The sequence below is a fragment of the Rhinopithecus bieti genome, unplaced genomic scaffold, assembly GCF_001698545.2.
Source record: "Rhinopithecus bieti isolate Rb0 unplaced genomic scaffold, ASM169854v2 scaffold_76666, whole genome shotgun sequence".
Classification (NCBI taxonomy): domain Eukaryota; kingdom Metazoa; phylum Chordata; class Mammalia; order Primates; family Cercopithecidae; genus Rhinopithecus; species Rhinopithecus bieti.
This window is the reverse complement of record NW_016829831.1, coordinates 1,532,474-1,551,323: the sequence shown is the minus strand read 5'-3', so window position 1 is coordinate 1,551,323 and position 18,850 is coordinate 1,532,474. Positions and strand designations below refer to the sequence as shown.

General features: G+C 47.8%; 1 protein-coding gene and 1 long non-coding RNA gene across 6 annotated transcripts in view; both read left to right on the top strand.

The window, feature by feature from the left end:
* The first annotated feature begins 1,645 nt into the window (after positions 1–1,645).
* LOC108524089 (uncharacterized) lies at positions 1,646–4,059 on the top strand. The gene is made up of 3 exons (XR_001883972.1): positions 1,646–1,789; positions 2,321–2,526; positions 3,852–4,059. It is a non-coding gene; the product is annotated as an uncharacterized LOC108524089 (long non-coding RNA).
* A 3,889-nt stretch (positions 4,060–7,948) lies between these two features.
* The window catches only part of IL1R2 (interleukin 1 receptor type 2), a 35,580-nt gene continuing 24,678 nt past the window's right edge, over positions 7,949–18,850 (top strand). The window contains exon 1 of one of the 5 annotated variants that reach the window (XM_017864942.1): positions 7,949–8,107. Coding sequence is in view for 1 of the 5 variants with exons in the window: in XM_017864939.1 (XP_017720428.1) it covers positions 8,131–8,144 (14 nt within the window). In the remaining 4 variants the exon portion in view is untranslated. Of the gene's footprint in view, positions 8,145–8,708; positions 8,729–14,773; positions 14,931–18,850 lie in introns of those variants that run through there. The other 4 variants (XM_017864940.1, XM_017864939.1, XM_017864943.1 and 1 more) reach the window with 4 other exon arrangements.

Sequence of the window (18,850 nt, the reverse complement as noted above, 5' to 3'; positions counted from 1 at the left end):
GGCTCTACCTTGTGGAGGGAATTGTCCAGTGCAGAGGACCTGCCTGAGTATTGCTTACAATGCATCTTTCTGGTTATAATGAAGTCATTTATTTGTTTATGTCTTTATATTATTGCCACTTTCCTCCACTGACATGGAAATCCTTAGAGCCTAGAACAATGCTGGGCTTGGAGCAGGTGCTTGAAAGCATATTAGCAAAATGAATGAATAAATGAATGAGTGAAAGAATGGGCGAAGATGCTGGAGCAGAGCACGGTCTTTTGTGAGCTGGGTGAGTGTGAACCAGAGTCTGAGACCACTGGTTGCTCTGATTAGACACTGAGGATCAGACGCTGGAAGCACCCCTGTCCTATAAGGCCCCTTCTCACCTAGCTCGGCAGCCTGGGCTACACCACTGTCTTTATTGACTGTCCTCTGTGAGTCCACCTTGGAAGGTTCTCACTTACTTGCTTTTTCTCTCTGCAGGAGCCAAAGACATAACAATGGAGAACATGGGTGGTATAGCCCTCTAACCTGGCAGGCAGCACATTAGAATCACGTAGGAGCTTAAAAAGTACTGACCGGCTTGGTCTTTTTTGGTGTGAAGGTGGGATGCAGGCTTCCTGGGGTCATCCTCTTGTACAGCCAGAGTTGAGAACCATCTGAGTAGAGCTTCCCACGCTTCTCTGCACATCAGAATCGTCTGGGGGGCTTGTTCACTGTAGGTTGGTGGGTCCCATCTCTAGCCTCTGATCCAGTAGCCTGGGGTGGGGCCCAGGATGTGCTGCTGCTGGGGTCTGGGCAGTGCTATGAGAACCGCTGCTGTAGGAGCTCAATCAGGTAATCGGTCCCTCACTCCCTGATCCAGGGTATTTGCTGCTTCCTGTCTCTGCCATTCTTTTCTCAACCTGGGGCACTTGCTTTTCTCCCTGTGCTGCCTTGCCCTTCGCTGAGGTCTGGGCGATCCCTGGCAGGATGCAGAAAAAAAAATTTAAATTACTTTTCTCAGCCCAAAGGAGACTGGAATGCTTCACAAGGGGTTCTACTTGAGAGGCAGATGACCACCCAAATGGCAAACTAAAAGCATCAAAGCGGACACCAGAGCCTCCTGGACCTGACATGTGGCCCTGGAAGTGACCAGATGTGGTCTCAAGGGATGGGGGCCCAGGGCTAGGAATGCCACCATTCGGGGAGGCCCTAGAGCAGAACGGAGCGGCCGTGGGCTGGCGCCAAGCTCACTCCTGCCTCTCTCTGCATGTCTCCCTCATTCTTTTCTCTCTGAACTGTGACCCTTTTGGCCCCTCTGGGTACCAGAGGGGACAAGGTGATCCCTCAGCACTTGAGTCTACATCTTAGAAGTGTAGGTCCTCACAGAGGCCAACTTGTCTCCTTCTGGGACAGAACTCCAAATTCTTAAAAAAAAAAAAATCAAAAAAGAATATGATAAGTTGATCTCCGGGGCCAGTCCCTGGGGTGCAAACATTCCCCTGAGTCAGGGAAAGGTGACTGTAACACAGGTATCATTATGATTTAGGTGTGGCAAGACTAGCAGGTCAGGGGTGCCTGCCGTTGAAAAGACTGCCATACAGTTCCCAGGCGGAAGGGGTGCGCCAGGAGGGGCACGCGGGGAGGCTGCAGGGCTGGCGAGAGGGCAGATGGAGGGAAGCTGCTTTTATGGTATTTCTGCTGAAAGGCACAGGTGCGGTGGAGGAAGCAGGCTAAGGATTGGTTCGTGTGAATGTCTTCAGTGAGCTCCAGTTATCTGGTACCTGGCCTGGGTGATTAGGGTAGATAGACAGAGGCCCAGAAGGTGAGAGCCTGATTCCTGGAGTGGTCAGTGGGGTGGGTGGGCTCAGGGCTGGTTGCTTTGGGAAGCGTGCATGTGGGCCAGTTGGTTACTGTCTCAAGGAGTGGGCTAGGCCTGGGTGTGGCAGTCCTTCTAGGGTCAGCAAGGCACCAAATATCAAAGCACTAGAATACACAAAGTAAAAGACTGCGTTAATACAGGGTAGTTTACAAAGAAACGGGAAATTGTTGGCTCGGAGCTGGGTGGAGATTGAAATGGTGTTCCCTGGAGATCCATTTAAAGTCTCTGTAAATATGCGTTAGTGTGTAACTGCTCCTTGTCTCTAAGCTCAGCCAGCCTCTCCCATGCCAGCTGAGGGGCCTCCCCACCTTCCTTTTCCTCTCTGGGTGTCCCTCCATTATGATTTGGGGACCAAGGCTGGCTGTAGCAGTGTGTCTCCGTGGGCTAGGGCGGTTGGCAAAGGCAATTGCTTCGGTAGTGCTGGATAAAGTGGGATGACGTGGTGACCACACGGAATGTCATTTCCGATGAAAGCTGGCGTGCCAGCCCGTGACAGGACGTGGAGGAGCGTGGATTCCCCTTCCTGGTTGACTTCAGCCAAGGCCATCATCCCAGCTGTCAAAGCCTGCCCTGATTGCCTGTCCTGGGGGAGAAGAGTGTTTTGAAGATGACAAGTCAAAGTCAGGTCCTGCATGGAGTCTGCGTGCCTGACAGCCCGGCTGGCACAGGAGGACATGCAGGTGGGGTTTGTGCAAGGGGGTTATTTTCTGTAATAAAATACACACTGAGAAGGCAATGGGTACACTTGGACCCTGCAGGCCAATTCAAGCACCATCACTGCTCTTCAGAAGCGTGGGGCTCAGATGTTAGCTAAGCCTAGCAAGATGTTCTATGTTACTGAGAGACTATTAGAAAGCAGAGCGGGTCTCAAGATTCAGTGAAACAATTTTCTGGAAGCTGGAAGATGATATGGAAGCTAGGGATATCATAAAGCAGCTTGCTGGGAATAGTGGCTCATGCTTGTAATCTCAGCACTTTGGGAGGCTGAGGTAGAGGAGAATCACTTGAGCCTAGGAGTTGGAGACCAGCCTGGGCAGCACAGCAAGACTCCATTTCTATAAATAATTTTTTAAAATTAGCTGGGTGTTGTGGTGCATGCTTGTAATCTTAACTACTCCTGAGGCTGAGGTGAGAGGATGGCTTGAGTCCAGAAGTTCAAGGTTGCAGTGAACTACGATTGAGCCACACTGCATTCCAGCTGGATGACAGAGGGAGACTCTGTCTCTAAAAAATAAAAGTTAAAAAAAAAAAGAGGGTGGGTGGTTGAGGGTTGTGCAGTGTGAGTGAGGGTGGCCAGAAAAACCATTTCTGTGACAGTTACAAAGGCTGTGTGTGGATGGTGATGCTGAGGTTTTATCTCCAAGTGAGTTGTGCATGTGAGGTTTGTTTGATTGTAAAGCATTTATTTTCTAAATGCAAACTTTTAGAACAAAGTCTAGTGTCTGTTGCTCTATTTTGGCATAGGTTTTTAATGTTTAATATACTTAGAACTTCAAAATGGTGGTAGTTGGGGTCTGTCTTCTTACCTGCTGGTGGTCCTGGCAGGGGCTAGCCAGAAGCAGTCATTATTGCTTAGGCAGTCATTGAGGGAGGCTGGATGTGGCTCTTGGGGAGCCAGAATGAAAGATAGCAACTCATTAACACACACACACCCCTAAACACACGCGTGCACCTACACACAGCTGGGAGTCCTAAGGAAGAGACCTCACCGCTTTTGTTTTTTGTTTTTTTTACCACCTTCATTATGAGTCTAAAGTCAATTCAATTAACCAGCTATTTGAATATTTTATCTCTAACAGGAGCTGAGAAGATCTAGTGGGTTATTGGTTAGAATAGCTGGTGGGGCTGGTGGGTTGGGGTAGGTGAGATGAGGGAAGGGTGATGTGGAGGATGGGCTGGGGTGTTTGCTGCAAGGTGGGTAGCTGAGGGTTGGCTCAGGTGTTAGGTATTGGTTGGGATCCAATAGCTGCTGTCTGAGAGTCTGCTCGCCATCTCTTCTGCTGAGCCTGGTGGGACTGAATCGACCTTCAGATCTCAGCGATGAGTCCTCTAGACTGCAGGTTCCACAGCAGTTGCAGCTCCCATGGCTTTAGATTGGAGCTGCCTGTGACATGCAGAGATGGAAGCACAGCGTCAGCTGTGGTGAACGGCAGCCTCTTTCAGCCCCCAGGTGCGTAACAAAGGCTGACTTGACTGTGTCTGTGAGAGCGCCATGATTTGGGGTCTTGTCTGTCAGTTTGGACCAGATCAGAAAGCAACTGGGACTATTGGCAAGAAAAGCCAATCTGCCTATTCTTGGTGTGGGGACACTTGAGCTGGTTCTCAGCAGTGCAAATAATAGCTGGATGAATAAGCATTGCGCTGCTCTCTGATGCAGAATGAAAATCAGATTTCCATCATGAGGAACAAGAAGTTTTTTCATTGTCCACCTCAGTGAATGGCTTATCCACGCCCTGGGAGGCCGACTTCCAGGGTTTCTCTCTCAGACAGAGAGAGACAGGTTTTAGGTCTCCAGGGTCTAAAGAACGAAGAATCATTGCTTCAGTCCTTGCAATGAACTTCCTGGGCCCATGGGGCAGAAGGGCAAGACAGGGAGTAGGGGCTTCCACCTCCTGCAAGGGAGACAGCGGGCCTCTGGTCAGAGCAGGAGGGGCCTGCCTGGAGCTTCCTGAGCCCGCAGGCAGGGGGAAGGCTTGGTTGTGTGGATGGAAGAGCAGGAGGGTGGAGTGCTCCAGGCCAGGTACTGCATGGGACCTGAGTGCCTGTGGAGGGAGAGCAGGCTCTGGAGGGGGCCAGGTTCCAGCTGCCCTCTCATGCATGGTCTGGGTCTCGTGGGAGGGGGGTTTCAGGGAAAGTGGGCAAGGGCTGTTCGTGTTATGGGTGGTGTCCTGGAATTCTCACCTTTCCCAGTGTCTCTCATGGAAACCCAAGGTGGGAGAAAGAAGCAGAAAGAAATCCTGGAACCAAAAAGCACTTCAGCAATGAAGACTGGATTTTCTCTGATTATGAACAGCAAAATAAAATCTCTCCTGCAGACCTCTAAAGCTCTGTGCATACTTTTGTCTGTGCTTTCTAGAGACATTCTAGCTAGTAGTGAAAGAAGTGTTGAGGTGGTTGCCAAAAGATGTAGCGAGAGTGCTGTGTTGTGTGTGGATGGCTCTGTTTAGAATTGTAAAGCACAAACTGTGAAGACTGGAAAGAATCTTTGAGCTTGTGGTGAGCTGAAAAGTGGAGCCATTCATTAGATGTCCACATTCTAATCCCTGGAAGCCGTGAACAACATGTTACCTTACATGGGAAATGGGATTAAGACACAGAGTTTTTTTTCTGTTATTGTTCAGTTGACCAGGACAGCCTTTAGAAATTTTTTATTTTATTTTATTTTATTTTATTTTTTTTTTGAGCCAGGGTCTTGCTCTGTCATCCAGGCTGAAATGCAGTGGTACAATCATGGCTCACTGTAGCCTCAAACTCCTGGGCTCAAGCCATTCTCCTGCCTCAGCTTTCCAAGGAGCTGGGACTACAGGCATGCCCCACCACACCTGGCTAATTAAAAAAAATTTTTTTTTTTTTTGTAGAGATGGGAGATTTGACTTTGTTGTCCAGGCTGGTCTGGAACTCATGGCCAATCTTCCTGTCCCAGTCTCCCGAAGTGCTAGGACTGCCTGGTCAGAATTTTTAATTTTATGGATTCTGATTGCTAAATTTATCCTATGGTTTTGATGACCATATTTTCTTGAATCCAAATTAAGGCTCTCTGATCTGACAATGAGTGAGTTTATGGGGATAATATGACAGAGTATTTGGAATTGAGGGTGTCCCATAAAAACTGGGGACACATATTCCCTGTTGTAATACATGACATAGCCTCCCTCTCCCTTCTCACCTTCCCCACCCTGTGGCTTGTACATTACAAGGAAGGGAGAGGGGTTGGAACTTTGCCACAAGGGTTTTCAGAGGATTCTGCTAATCTCTGAACCAGATCAGACTTTGGAAAGGCCTCCTGGGTCTAAAAAATGAGGAATCATTGCTTCAATCTTTGCAATAAACATCCTGGGTGACTTTCACCTCAAACCTCAGAGGATTTCACGATGCTACAGAACATTCTGTGCTTTGTGGGTTTCCCATCAGTTGGTGGAGAAATCGAACCATTCAAATGTGCTATTGGTGGTAGAGACAGTGCAGCGTAGGCCATGAAGCGGGGGTGGAGGGTAAAGTAGCCATGACTCCATGAGCCTTCTGGCAGGCCTGGGGACTTACTCTTGGGTGTCTGTTGGGTCTGAGCATTAGTTCTTGAAAAGACTATTTAAGCAATTCTTGTGACTCTGTGATCAAGTTTTCCCATAGAAAGAAGAGAGGTTATGTAAATTCCTCCTTATAGATCACAAGATCAGCAGTTAACTCCAGCATGGCCAAGGGCAGATTGCATGGTTTTGCTTCCTCTCTTTGGCTGAATTAAGCTGTGGGCTTCCTGTGTTATTTAATGAACCAAATCCTAATTGAGGCAGATCAGCTGGGAGTGATGTGTTTAGCTGAGCACAGAGCAAGGGTGGAGAGAAAGGTTCAATTATTGGTGTGTTCTCTATCCTGAGATGATGATGGTATTTGGGTGAGATTTTCCTACTGGAATGAATTCCCACGTTTGAAACCTACTAGGCTTGACTCAAAATTTATGCTTTATTCTTCAATCTTACCATGTCAAAATAAAGGAAAAAACCCAGATATTTCATCTCTAATGGTCCTTAAAAAGAATAAACATGATATAATGTAACGTTTACCTTTTGCTCAACAAACTCCATGCAGTTTCCATACAGTTTCCCTAAGAATCCACCCATTGTGAAGTTATATACACCATTAAATCAATATAGCTTACTCACCTCGCTCCCCATCCCCAAATGTCTGGGTGTCAGTTTTCTCTTCTTTTTAAACTGGAGGACAGATTTGAGCATCTCTACGTTTCTACCTAGCTCTCATATTGTATTTTTCTAAGATTTTCTTTAACCAGTTGAGATTTGACTTTTGAGAGTTACCTTCCTTTTTTAGCAAAAAGATAAAACTAGGGCCCATGGGCCCTTCTGATTTAGCCATTTGTTTTGGCTATGAATTCCCTAAGATTTCTCCAAAGGAGTTTCTATACCTACCTCTTCACCTGTAAGAAAATGAAGATCTGCATAAATTAGGCAGACAGTGTTAGGAAGGTTAATGCCATGGGTTTTAATGTACATTTTGAAAAGCGTTCTTCCTTTCCAACCACCAACAGGGTGATTCCAAATTACACCTCTTCCTAAACGATGCAACACGAGTGAGTGCGTAGGTGAGAGGTCGCGGGGGACGATGGAGAATTCCAGCCCTGGAGCCTAGCTTTCCAGGGAGGCTGTGGCCAAGGTATTATGCTCCCATTTGGCCTCCTGTTCATATCAAGGAAGGCCCAGGACCATGAGTTCTCCAAAGTCCCATCAGGGCAGCCAGTGTGGATGGGAGTCTGTGGGTGCAGAGTGTGTGAGGCAGGACCGAAATTGGTTCTGTTACCTGTGAGGCTTGCAGGGGATCTGCCGGCTCTGAGCAAGCCAGGTGCACCCTGCCTGGGCTTCGTCCTTTCTAACTCCACGGAGGCGACTTGGGTGGGAGAGAGGAGCAACCAACAGCACCTTTGGGCTGGTTAGGGGGTTTAGGAGACATTGGTTTTGTATAGACAAGACTTGGTGCTGGATTCCCACTTTCAGAAGACAAACTATTCAGTTCTGCAAACTCCACAATCTAGAATAAGGAATGAGATAACAACCTCCTCCTTAATTTAACAGTTAAAAATCATACAGGACTCTGAAAACAAAACAAAACAAAACAAAACTTAATCTTTCTTAGATACTAAAAGGGTTCCTCGGATGGAAAACCAACTCCTCCCCTGGCTAAAGATCAAAAGCGTCTTTTTCTCTTTAATGGGGCCACAGTTGGGCAAAACGCCCATCACTTTAAAACCACCTCCTTGGCTGGAAGTACGTAATTTTAGCGAGTCACAGAAAATAGGGAAACTTATGCGGAGTTTCCTTGGCCACTTCCCCATCTGGGTGATCGTGTACTCAGACCCAGCACTGCAGCCTGGGGGTGCTCCCCGTGAGGAGGAAAAGGTGTGTCCACTGCCACCCAGTGTGAGCGGGTGACACCACCCGGTTAGGAAATCCCAGCTCCCAAGAGGGTATAAATCCCTGCTTGACTGCTGAGCTCCCGCTGGAGGTGAAAGTCTGGCCTGGCAGCCTTTCCCAGGTGAGCAGCAACAAGGTGAGAGAATGCAGAGCTGCAGGTAAGAGGCTTTTGAGAGAGAGAGAGAGGGAGAGAGAGAGAGGCAGAGAGAGAGGGAAAGGCAGAGAGAGGCAGAGAGAGAGGCAGAGGGGGAAAGGCAGAGAGAAGAGACAGAGAGAGACAGAGAGACAGGCAGAGAGACAGAGGCAGAGAAACAGAGACAGAGAGAGGCAGAGAGACAGAGAGAGACAGAGGCAGAGAGACAAAGACAGAGAGAGGCAGAGAGACAGAGACAGAGAGAGGCAGAGAGAGACAAAGAAAGACAGAGACAGAGAGACAGAGATAGAGAGAGGCAGAGAGACAGAGAGAGAGAGACAGGGATGGGGAGAGACAGAGAAAGGCAGACAGACAGAGTCCGAGACAGAGGGAGAGAGATAGAGACAGAGAGAGAAAGACAGAGAGAAACACAGAGACAGAGAGAGAGACAGAGACAGAATGACAGACAGAGACAGAGAGAAATCTGGGAGTTGGGACACCTGAGTCCATTTCTGGTGGAGCCTCAGGAGACTCTCCCGATTTCTCCAGACCTCAGGAACCTGATCCAGGTGACCTTCCTTCTCCATGACCTTCTTCACCTGTGTGAAGGTGGGTGGCCGGAAGCATTACTTGACCTTTCTGCGCCTCAGTTTTTCTCTGTCAAAAAAGGGGCTGGATCAGGGGGTTTCTAAGGACCGTCCATGATTCTAGGTCACAAGGAAAATTGCAGTGGAATCCAACGCAAGATAGCGGACCACCGAGACCATTTTCCACTGTGCAAGGCTGCATGTGGGATGTGCACTGAATGGAGGGCTTTCTTCCTCAGAAGTCTCATGAGATTTTCTGGTGTGAAAAGCTTGATATGCTAAAGTCACTGTGGATTCTCTAATGCCTGGCTCTCGGGTGGTTTTCTGGGGAGAGGTAGTAGAGTGTGGTTAGGGCTGCAGTGTGTTCCCACAGGCGAACTGGCCTGGGTTCAGAGTCCAGCTTGCCTGGACAAGCTGCGTGACAGCTCACCTGCTCAGGGTCTCCATTTCCGCCTGCAAATAGTAAGGTCGAGGGTGATGAGGAGTACAGTAAATGAATTCAAGTAGTATCAAGCACTCAGGCCTTAATGTCACCCTCACATGGGGGAAGAAGGTCATGGGCGAGGAAAGTCGCCCGGATCAGACACCAGAGTTCTGGAGAAATCAGGAAAGTTGCCTGAGGCTCCAACAGAAACAGACTCAGGTGTCCTGACTCCTAGATCTCTCTCTCTCCGTCTCTGTCTTTGTTTCTCTCTGTCTGTCTGTTTCTCCCTCTGTGTCTGTTTCTCTCTTTCTGTCTCCACTTCTGTCTATCTCTCTGTCTCTGTCTCTATCTCTGTTCCTCTCTCTGTCTCTCTTAAATCCCGGCACACAGTTTGCTCTTGCCGTTTGAAGCTCCTTCTCTTTAATCCCGTTCCCTTTTGGGGGCCTTTGCTCCTTCTTAGAGCCCTTCAGGATCCCTCTACCCCCGCCCACAACTCTGCTCGAAGATCTTGGTCAAGACCCCACGTTGCCCTGAGTTGTCTCTTGTGTGAGCAGAGGCAGCCAAGTGTCCAGGCCTTCCTGGAGCCTCCCAGCGCTGCATGGCTGCAGTGGGGGCTGCTGGTCTCCTTTCTGCACTCCATCCCACCTCCTGCACACTCACCTTTTCCATGCCCATTTCATCAGCTTTGCCCTCCCGAGGCCAGTGGGCTTCCTGCCCACCTGCTCATTTGGTATGACCACATGCACAGGCACAGGAGAGCGCCTTTTTCTAACCTCATTTAGAAGTTGGTCCATTTGGATTGTACTTTGGCACTTGGTTACCCTAAAAGGCAAGAAGGAAGCTCGGCTGAATGTTTCAGGGCAGCTATCCTCTCTCCAGAGGTCTTCAGTTGGCCTGGGAGTCCCCTACCCGGCCCTGCCAGTAGGGGTTCCCTTCTCCATCCCCACTCCCACCCTGACCTCCAAAGCCTGTTTGACAATCAGAGCTGAGGGATCCAGAACATCCGCAGACCCCGAGCCCTCCTCCCCTCCCCCAGGAGAGCAGGGTTGGCCTCTGGCAGCAGCATGACTGAAGCAGAGCAGACTCGGATTGCTTTCCTGTGTTTTGATCACAGCTTTCCATAGGGGAGACCCTCGATCACGACAGTGCCTTTGCCCGGTGGTTCTCAAACCTGAGCCTGCGTCAGAATCACTGGTGGGCTTATGAAAATGCAGAGGGCTGGATGTGTGACTCAGTAAGTCCTGGCTGGCGACCTGAGAATCTGCATTTCTAATAAGTGCCCAGGTGATGCTGGTGCCAGTGCCAGGGGACCACACTTTGAGAACCCCTTCCTTAGGAGACGTGTCCAGGGCCAAGCCTGTGCGGGAGCTATTTCAGGACAAGGGCCTTTTGAGACGGGGCTTTCACATCTCCTGAGGGCCTTGTGAATATTCGACTGAGGGCCTTGTGAATATGCGGCTGATTCTGATTCTCTTGGTCTGAATTTTTCACAAATCGTGTTCATCCTGCCGGTCCATGGGCCACACTTTGAGTAGAAAGGATTCAGAAAGTCGAGGAAGAGGTCTTCTTATTTGGGGGCAAGGAAGAAGTTAGTGTAAAGTTTTGGGTGGATCCTAAATTTTCTAGAGCTAATATTCGTCAGAATGTTTTCTTGAATGTCTGTGGTAGGCAGAATTCTAAGATGATTCTGGCTGATCCATGCCCTTGTATAATTCCCTCCTTGTGGGATAAGCCAATAGATGGAACATCACTGCCGTGGTTAAGTTACTTTATGTGGCAAGGGTGAAGGAATTCTGTGGAAGTAATTTAGGTTCTCAATCAGTTGATTTGAAGTTAATAAAAAAGATCACATGTGCTGGGTGGGCAGACATAATCAGGTGAGCTATTTAAAAGAGGATCAGGAGGTCAGGGTCAAGGGGTCAGAGACTCGAAGCAGCAGCAGATGTTCTTTCCGTTGGCCTTGAAGAAACAAACTGTCCTGGTGTAGAGAGGGCCTCAGGGCAGGAAGCATGGGTGGCATCCAGGAGCCAAGAGTGGCCTTATCCAGGGAGAAAGTGGGGGCCCAGTCCTGCAGTCATAACAGCCCCGTGAGCTCGGAACAGGAACCCATGCTCCTGGAAGGAGCACAGGCCAAAGGGTACCTTGATTTCAGTCTGGTGGGACCCTGAGCAGAGACATCTGACCTACAGCAATGTGAGCTACGAATGCGGTTGTTTTAAGTGGCTGAGTCTGTGCTAGTGTGTTACCTGACAATAGAAAATGAATACAAGGTCCTGATCCCTCACTTGATCGTGGTGCCTGACCTCCAAGGTGTACTGTGGCAATGACTTCAGTAGCTTCATACAACACGAGCTGATTTCTTGCTCGTGCTACAGCATCGTCATGGGTTAACTGAGTTGGACTGTGACGACTCATCAGAGCCACTCGGGGACGCAGGTCTTTGTTAAAACAGAATTTACGGAAACCAGTAGTGGGACTCCCATTGTTTTGACACAAGTGCTGGGGAGTGGAGATTATTCCTATTTATCAGAAGCGGAAGCAGGCATAGCAGGAGCAAGTGAGTGGATCGATGGATGCGGGTAGACCCCGGCCTGCTGCCCGGATGGCTTGACTGTGCCGTGCTGGCAGCAGGGATGAACAAGGGCTCAGCGTGCACCGTGCACGAGAGAGGCTGGCAGCAGAGCACCAGCTGTGAAATGCACAGGTTTGGAATCGGCACTTGTTTTTCCCAGTCATGTGCCCCGCCCGACTTCAAGGTGAATAGTAGTGAACATGAGTGTACCCACCACGTAGGATTACCCAGTTAGCTCAGTTAGGGTAGGAGGGAGGGACGCAGGATTTCGGCTCACCAAGCTTCACAGAGCTGCTCTCACCACCAAGGAGCGAGCTGGTCGGGCATCTGACAGCTGAGAGGAGCCGGAGGGGCTAAGAATGCAAATGGAACACTTGCCCACAGCTCCAGGGCAAGTGAAAGGTTTCCTGCGGGGCTTTTTGGGTCTGGTCTGCGGAAACCCAGCAAGTCTGGGCTATCTGCGAGTTGAAGATCAGGTTTGCTTGTGGTGAGGGTGATAGGCTTTCCCACGCAGTAGAGATAAAAATCCCTTGGTGTTTTCGGTCCCCTTTTTTTTTTTTTTTGGGAAGAGTGCCTGACTTCTTGTCACTCGGACACCCTGGACAACAGGCCCCTTGGGACAGTTTGCCCGCCCTTGGTGCCCCCCTTCCAGAGGACAAGGGTGGACACATTTCCAGCAATAGAAGATGGTCTTTCAAAGCAATACAAAGAAAATCCATCTGTTTTGACATCTTAACAACCTTTGAAGAAAAATATTTCTAATATATACATATATAAAAAATATAATAATAGTATGAGTAATATATAATGTATATATAGATTTTATATATATATTATAATCAGTATATATATAATGTATATACTCAGACCCAGTATATATATATATATAATATATATAAAAAATATATACTGCTGTACTATATCTACTCGCTACCAATAGATGCCAAAAAAAGTACCTTTACAGCTTTGCCAGTAGGAATCTCATTTGGCTCTGAAGGCCCTTTCGCACTAGGGCAGGGAATTAAGCCTGCTGCTACATGTATTGCTGTCTGAGTTGGTCCAAATCTACCTCTCTTGCATTCATTTCATTTCTTTTGGGTAGATGTTCACTCTTCCAGTTTCTCACCAGCACCTTCCTCTAGCCAGGCCAGGAAGAAGCCTGAGAAGACGGGGACATTGTGTCCCCAGGGAGTGGTGGGCAGCTGATCCACATGTGCTGAACTGGGGTCTGCACTGGCTTCTGTGGAGATGTCCCTGGACCTTCCTGGTCACGAGGCGTCCTGTGGAATCTACTGCTGGCGTCTGTGACTGGGAAAACCCGAGGTCTGGTGCCTCAGTCATCAGAGCCAGTGCTCTGTCCAAGGTCACCCCGCTGTGCCTCTCACTGGCTCCACAGGTTCTCTGCATCTTGGCCATGACCTTGTTTCTTCTGTGGCTTAGACTGTCCAGGTGATACTTAAAATGTTTAGCAACCAGCAGGGCATGAGTACCAGCCCATTAGAAAAGATGCTACAGCACCTGTTGCCGCACCTGAATAGCTCAGAGGAGCACCAGGAAAGCCAAGGTAGCAGAGGGTGGAGAGCTCAGGGTCTTGGGGAAGTGGTTATCTACCAAGAGGTAGGGCAGTCTTCCCCTACTTGGCCTCCCTGCTCCTTACTGACTGAATACCCTGAAGCCATGGCTATAGGTCATCTTGTCTTTCATCACGGCAGCCCCATCTCAACCCAGATCTCAGTTCACCTTCCATTCTCTCCTGGGAGTGCAGGGGAAGGTCTGAATCTCTCCCATCAGTGAAGCACCCCTTTACCTAACAGCCACACGATTATTTCCATTCTTCTTTAGTGTCCCTTACTTCACCAAGGTAGGATTCCTCCAGAGACGCAACTTGGAAGCAGAGCAAAAATTCCTCTGCGTCCAGCCTCCCTCTCTCTTTTACCTTTTGTCCCTTTGCCCTCAGGTTTCAAACCCAGAATAAGAAGCAAGACTGCCTGTCTGATTCCTCTTGTACCTTCCTTCCTTTTGCCCAGGAGCCCAAAGGGTCTTTTTCTTCTACTGACACTTCCTACCAGGAAGGAACTTCCCCTGTATCATATTCACTTCCTTCCCTCCTTCTGAGGAGGACTTTGCTCTCTCCCTTTCCTGGGGCCGTAGTGGCAGAAGAATCCAGAGTAGCAAGGAGGAAAACACATTGGGAGGTAATTGCAATATTACCTTCATTGTGTCTGTGTTGCATGTACTGTCCCATCCTAGAGAAAGAGGGGTTTGAACAAAATTTAAACTATTCTTTGTGATTCAAGGAAATCATTAGGAGCATCAGTTATTTTGTGCTTTAACATCCTGATATACTCAATAAGGCACAGTAACATGGAAGGGACTGCTGGTGTCTGTACTTAAAATCCCCAAATGGCTGTGTGCTTTGGTTCTTGCATCTGCCTTAACGGTTTTTCTGTCTCCTCTGTCGTTGGGCAATCAGCTGCTGCTTTTTCCAGTGTGTGTTTTCTTCTCCCAGCCTTCTCCCTCTTTCCAATTTGCCATCTGGAATCTGCTTTTGACTGAACATTCTGTTCACCTGTTGCTGCATGAAAAATGATCCCAAAACTTACTGGCTTAAAAATGACAACGATTTTATGATAACTCCAAGTTTCTGTATGTTACGAATTTGAGGGCTCAACTAGGCGATTCTTCTGCTCCACGTGTCTGATTGAGTTCAAACAGTAGTGCTCAGCTGGTGAATGGACTCATCTGGAGGGTCCACGATGGCTTCACTCACATGGCTGGTGCCTTTGCAGGGTTCCTGGGAGGCTGGGCATAGCTGGGATTGTCAACCAATGCCCTTCATGTGGCCTCCCTAACCAGGTGGTCTCAGGGAGTTGGACTGTCTTCATGGTGGCTGGCTTTCCATGGAAGCCAGGCAGAAGCAAGCACCCCATGGAAACCAGGTGGAAGCTGCATGGATTTTTGTGATCTAGTTCCAGAGTTCACACAGCACCACTTCTGTGGCATTGTATTGGTTACACCAAGTTACAGGCCAGCCCACATTCAAGGGAGGTGAGTTAGACTCCACCTCTTGGTGGCAGAGTGGCACGGTCACATTCTAGAAGACCATGTGGGATGGGAGATATTGTTGTGGTCACCTCTGGAAAGTACAATCTGCTGCTCTTAAAAACTAGCCACGCATATACAAATCAACAGAAAGAGCTTCTGAAGGAAGACTTCAAAGCTGCTTCTGTGAGTAGAATATGCTACATGCCTTTGTGCCAGGATCTGATTGGCTGTCTTTCCCCTACTCAGGTCGTCCTGTCCTTGTTTCTTCTGTCTTTGTCGTATTTTAGATGGGCAGGTTTTCTGGATGACTGATTACTCAAGTATTTTAGGTGTTTCCCACACTCAGATTATAAGACAGAAAGCAAAATTTGTTTTAAGGGTGTATGTCTGTTCACAACCAACCCCTGCTCTAATACCAGAGTGTCCAGTTACTAATTAACTTTACCCAGCAGGTAGCCCAGCAGAGCTGGAAGTCCAGTTCCCAGGAGACCTCAGAAGCCCCGAGTTGCGGCTCTGCCGTTGGTGGCCATGGGGCCTTCGGCAAGAGAGTTGACTGGGTTCAGTGGTTGTCTGCTATGACTTGATGCTTTAGAAACTAAAGCTGTATCTAGGACTGAGGAGGCCTAAGCTCAAATCCAGATTGACTTACAGTTCCAGGGTTTTAGACCTGCAAGAGACCTAGGAGGTCTCACTAGCCCAACTTTTGTATTTTAGAGGTGAAGAAACTGTGACTTGAGAGATTGAGCAAATGACTCTGTGGTTGCCTAAGATCACATAGTTAGTTAATGGTAGAATGAAGACAGGAGCCCAGTTCCAACCTCCGGTTGCATATGCTGTCACTAAGATAAAAACCTTAGAATTCCTGGCAGTCTTGAAGATGTATATGTGTGTATGCATGTGTACGTACTTAGAATTTTGTGCTTATATGTTAAGCACACATTTATATTGTGTATTTTATAAATTAAATATTTATGGAACACTTACATGTTCTATAATATGGATCTATGCATTTGGGCTTATGGATTCCATTAGGTAAAATTGCACACATTTCTAGTATAGTAACTGGTGTTAGCTAAGTTACCAACTGCAATACGGATGAGTTCTCAGGCTGGGTTGTGGAATGGTCCCTTAGCAGGAGTTTGGCAGAATGCAGATGGTGGAAGTGCTGATTTCTCATCACATCTGCCACCTGTGTCCTTGAGCAAGCTCCTTACCTCCCTAAGTACCTGGCTCTGCTTCTGTAAAACACTGACGAGAGCTACTGCTCGTTGAGCACTTTCTTCTTGCAGCATTGCTGAGCTCGTTACATATGGTGTGACATCTAATTCTCCTGTAGTGAACACCAGGGTATGCTCATTTCACAGATGAGGAGACTGAGCCTCACACAGGTAATCTAAGCTGCCTACCACACTGCTGCTGGCAGGAAGGAAGGCAGTATTCCCACTTCTCTGTCCAGGTACACTGTGCTCTGTACACACTTCCTAACTCTCAAGGTTACTGGAATGTGTGGACAGACTTATTCGGAGCCTCCCCAAAGTGTAGAATATGACTAATAAATGAAGTTTAGAGGGAGGCAAATTTGGGATCCAAAATGACAGACTTTTCTAATTGTGGATACTTCCCAAGAGTGGCAGTGTGCATCTTGTGATGAGGTAAGCTTGTCTTCTATAGAGGACGCTGGGTTTCAGAAGACTGTTTGGGTGGGCAGATAGACTTAATGGCTTCTGGAGACCCTTCTAGCTCTAGGTGTTAATGCTTTTACAGAGCAGAGAATGAGTGCCAAAACCAAGGATTGTGTGGACTCAGGTTTACATCCTACTTTGTCGTTCCTTAGCTCTGTGGCCTTGGGCAAGTGACTTAATTATCCAAGTCTATTTCCATTGCTGAGTGTTTATAATGGGGATGCTGGGCTCTACCGGACTCACTTATGAGTTTTGTCCTCTGGAGTTGTACAGAGCAGTGCATTCCTCTTACACAAATACCAGGCTGGGAGAATTTGAAGCCTGTGGGTTTGCCCTGCAGATGCCCAGGGCCTCACAGGTAGAGCTTCCTCCTCAGTCATTTTGGAGAAGGATGGTGACTGTTCCAGGCTAGAGGAGTGGTCTTGCTGGGTGTCACCCTGCACAGGGTTTAATGCAGGAGGCAGGTGAAGCAAGTGTTGGTTGATGGTCCAGCCTGCTGGGGGCTTGGAATGACCCAGGCTCACGGGGAATGGAATGTTGATACAGGATCTGAATGAGTGAAAACATGAGTTGGGTTGGTTGACTGAACTTGACCAACTTCTGTCCCAAGAACCACTGATTAAGATACTTCAGTGGTGGTTTTAGCAAAAAGGGATGTTTGCTGGCAGACAGTATAAAGAGAGTGCCTATGCCTTGGTGGAACCGTTTGTATCAGTTTCTGCCAATTTACTCCTCTGAGATTCAGCCCAGTGTGAGTCAATGCCCTATTCTGCCAAAGATGGGTGTCCCTGCAGTGTGGCCTCCAGGAAGCAATCTGTCTCACCAGGTCCCACCAGGGATGGGAGATTAGTGTCCAGGACATCAGCAGGTGTCATTCTGACACAGCTATGCAGACCAGGAACAGTCTCAGCCTGCTGCTCGGAGGCTGATTCCTTGTCTAGCTTTTTTCCTTCCTATAGAACCAAAATAGTTTCTGGACAACTCATCTAGGTTTTTGTTTTGAGCCAGCACATTTTTCAATAAAAGCTGCCTGAAACCTGGTCACGTATTTCTCTGTATCTGAGTCTAGAAAGTCTTCCCTCTTAAAATTCTGTGATTTCCTAGGACTTAGTTAAAAAATACATTTTATATTGTTTCACCTTTGAATTTATAAAAAATTTCCAGGTTTAATTTTGATGTAAATATTTATTTCCTCATGGGTTTCGAAGAATTTATACGACATTCATAAAACATGTTTGGGCTCTTAGGAATTCATTTTACACACTACAGGTGACTCAGTGATAGGTGTAAGGCCTGATAGCTATGTGACTTCATTAACATTCAGCACCTGCCACCGTGATTTTGTTCTTTGAATGACTGTGCCACCTGACTCAGAGATGAGACAGTTGCCTGAAAACTTCTGGGAACAAGATAATGATAGAAATAAAGAAGAGTTTAATCTTCTAGGTGAATTCAGTCCAGATATATTCAAATATATTATCAAATAAAATTGTTACTCCTTCTACATCCTTGAAAATTCTTTTCTGGATCTATCGTTTACTTACTAGGTTCTGTTAAAAAATATATTCCTGCACGTATTCTGAAGTATTTAGAGGTGAAGTTTGATGATGTCTGCAACTTTCAGGTGTTCAGGAGAAAATATGTCTATGTCTATGTCTGTGTCTGTGGCCGTGGCCATGTCTGTGTCTGTGGCTGTGTTGGTGTCTTTGTCTGTGGCCGTGTCTGTGTCTGTGGCTGTGTTGGTGTCTGTGTCTGTATCTACGTCTGTGTCTGTGGCTGTGGCTGTGTCTGGGTCTGGGTCTAGGTCTAGGTCTGTGTCTGTCTGTGTATGGGTCTAGGTCTGTGTCTGTGTCTAGGTCTAGGTCTATGTCTATGTCTATGTCTTGGTCTGTGTCTGTGTCTGTGTCTAGGTCTGTGTTCATGTCTATGTCTATGTCTATGTCTATGTCTATGTCTAGGTCTGTGTCTGTGTCTGTGTCTAGGTCTGTGTCTAAGTCTATGTCTATGTATATATCTATGTCTCGGTCTGTGTCTGTATCTGTGTCTGTGTCTGGGTCTAGGTCTGTGTCTGCGTCTGCATCTGCATCTGCGTCTGCGTCTATGTCTATGTCTCGGTCTGTGTTTGTGTCTGTGTATGGGTCTAGGTCTGTGTCTAGGTCGAGGTCTAGGTCTAGGTCTAGGTCTATGTCTTGGTCTGTGTCTGGGTCTAGGTCTAGGTCTAGGTCTAGGTCTGTGTCTGTGTCTGTGTCTGTGTTTGTGTCTGTGTCTATGTCTCCGTCTCGGTCTCGGTCTGTGTCTGGGTCTATGTCTATGTCTATCTCTATGTCTATGTCTATGTCTATGTCTTGGTCTGTGTCTGTGTCTTTGTCTAGGTCTGTGTTCATGTCTATGTCTATGTCTATGTCTATGTCTATGTCTATG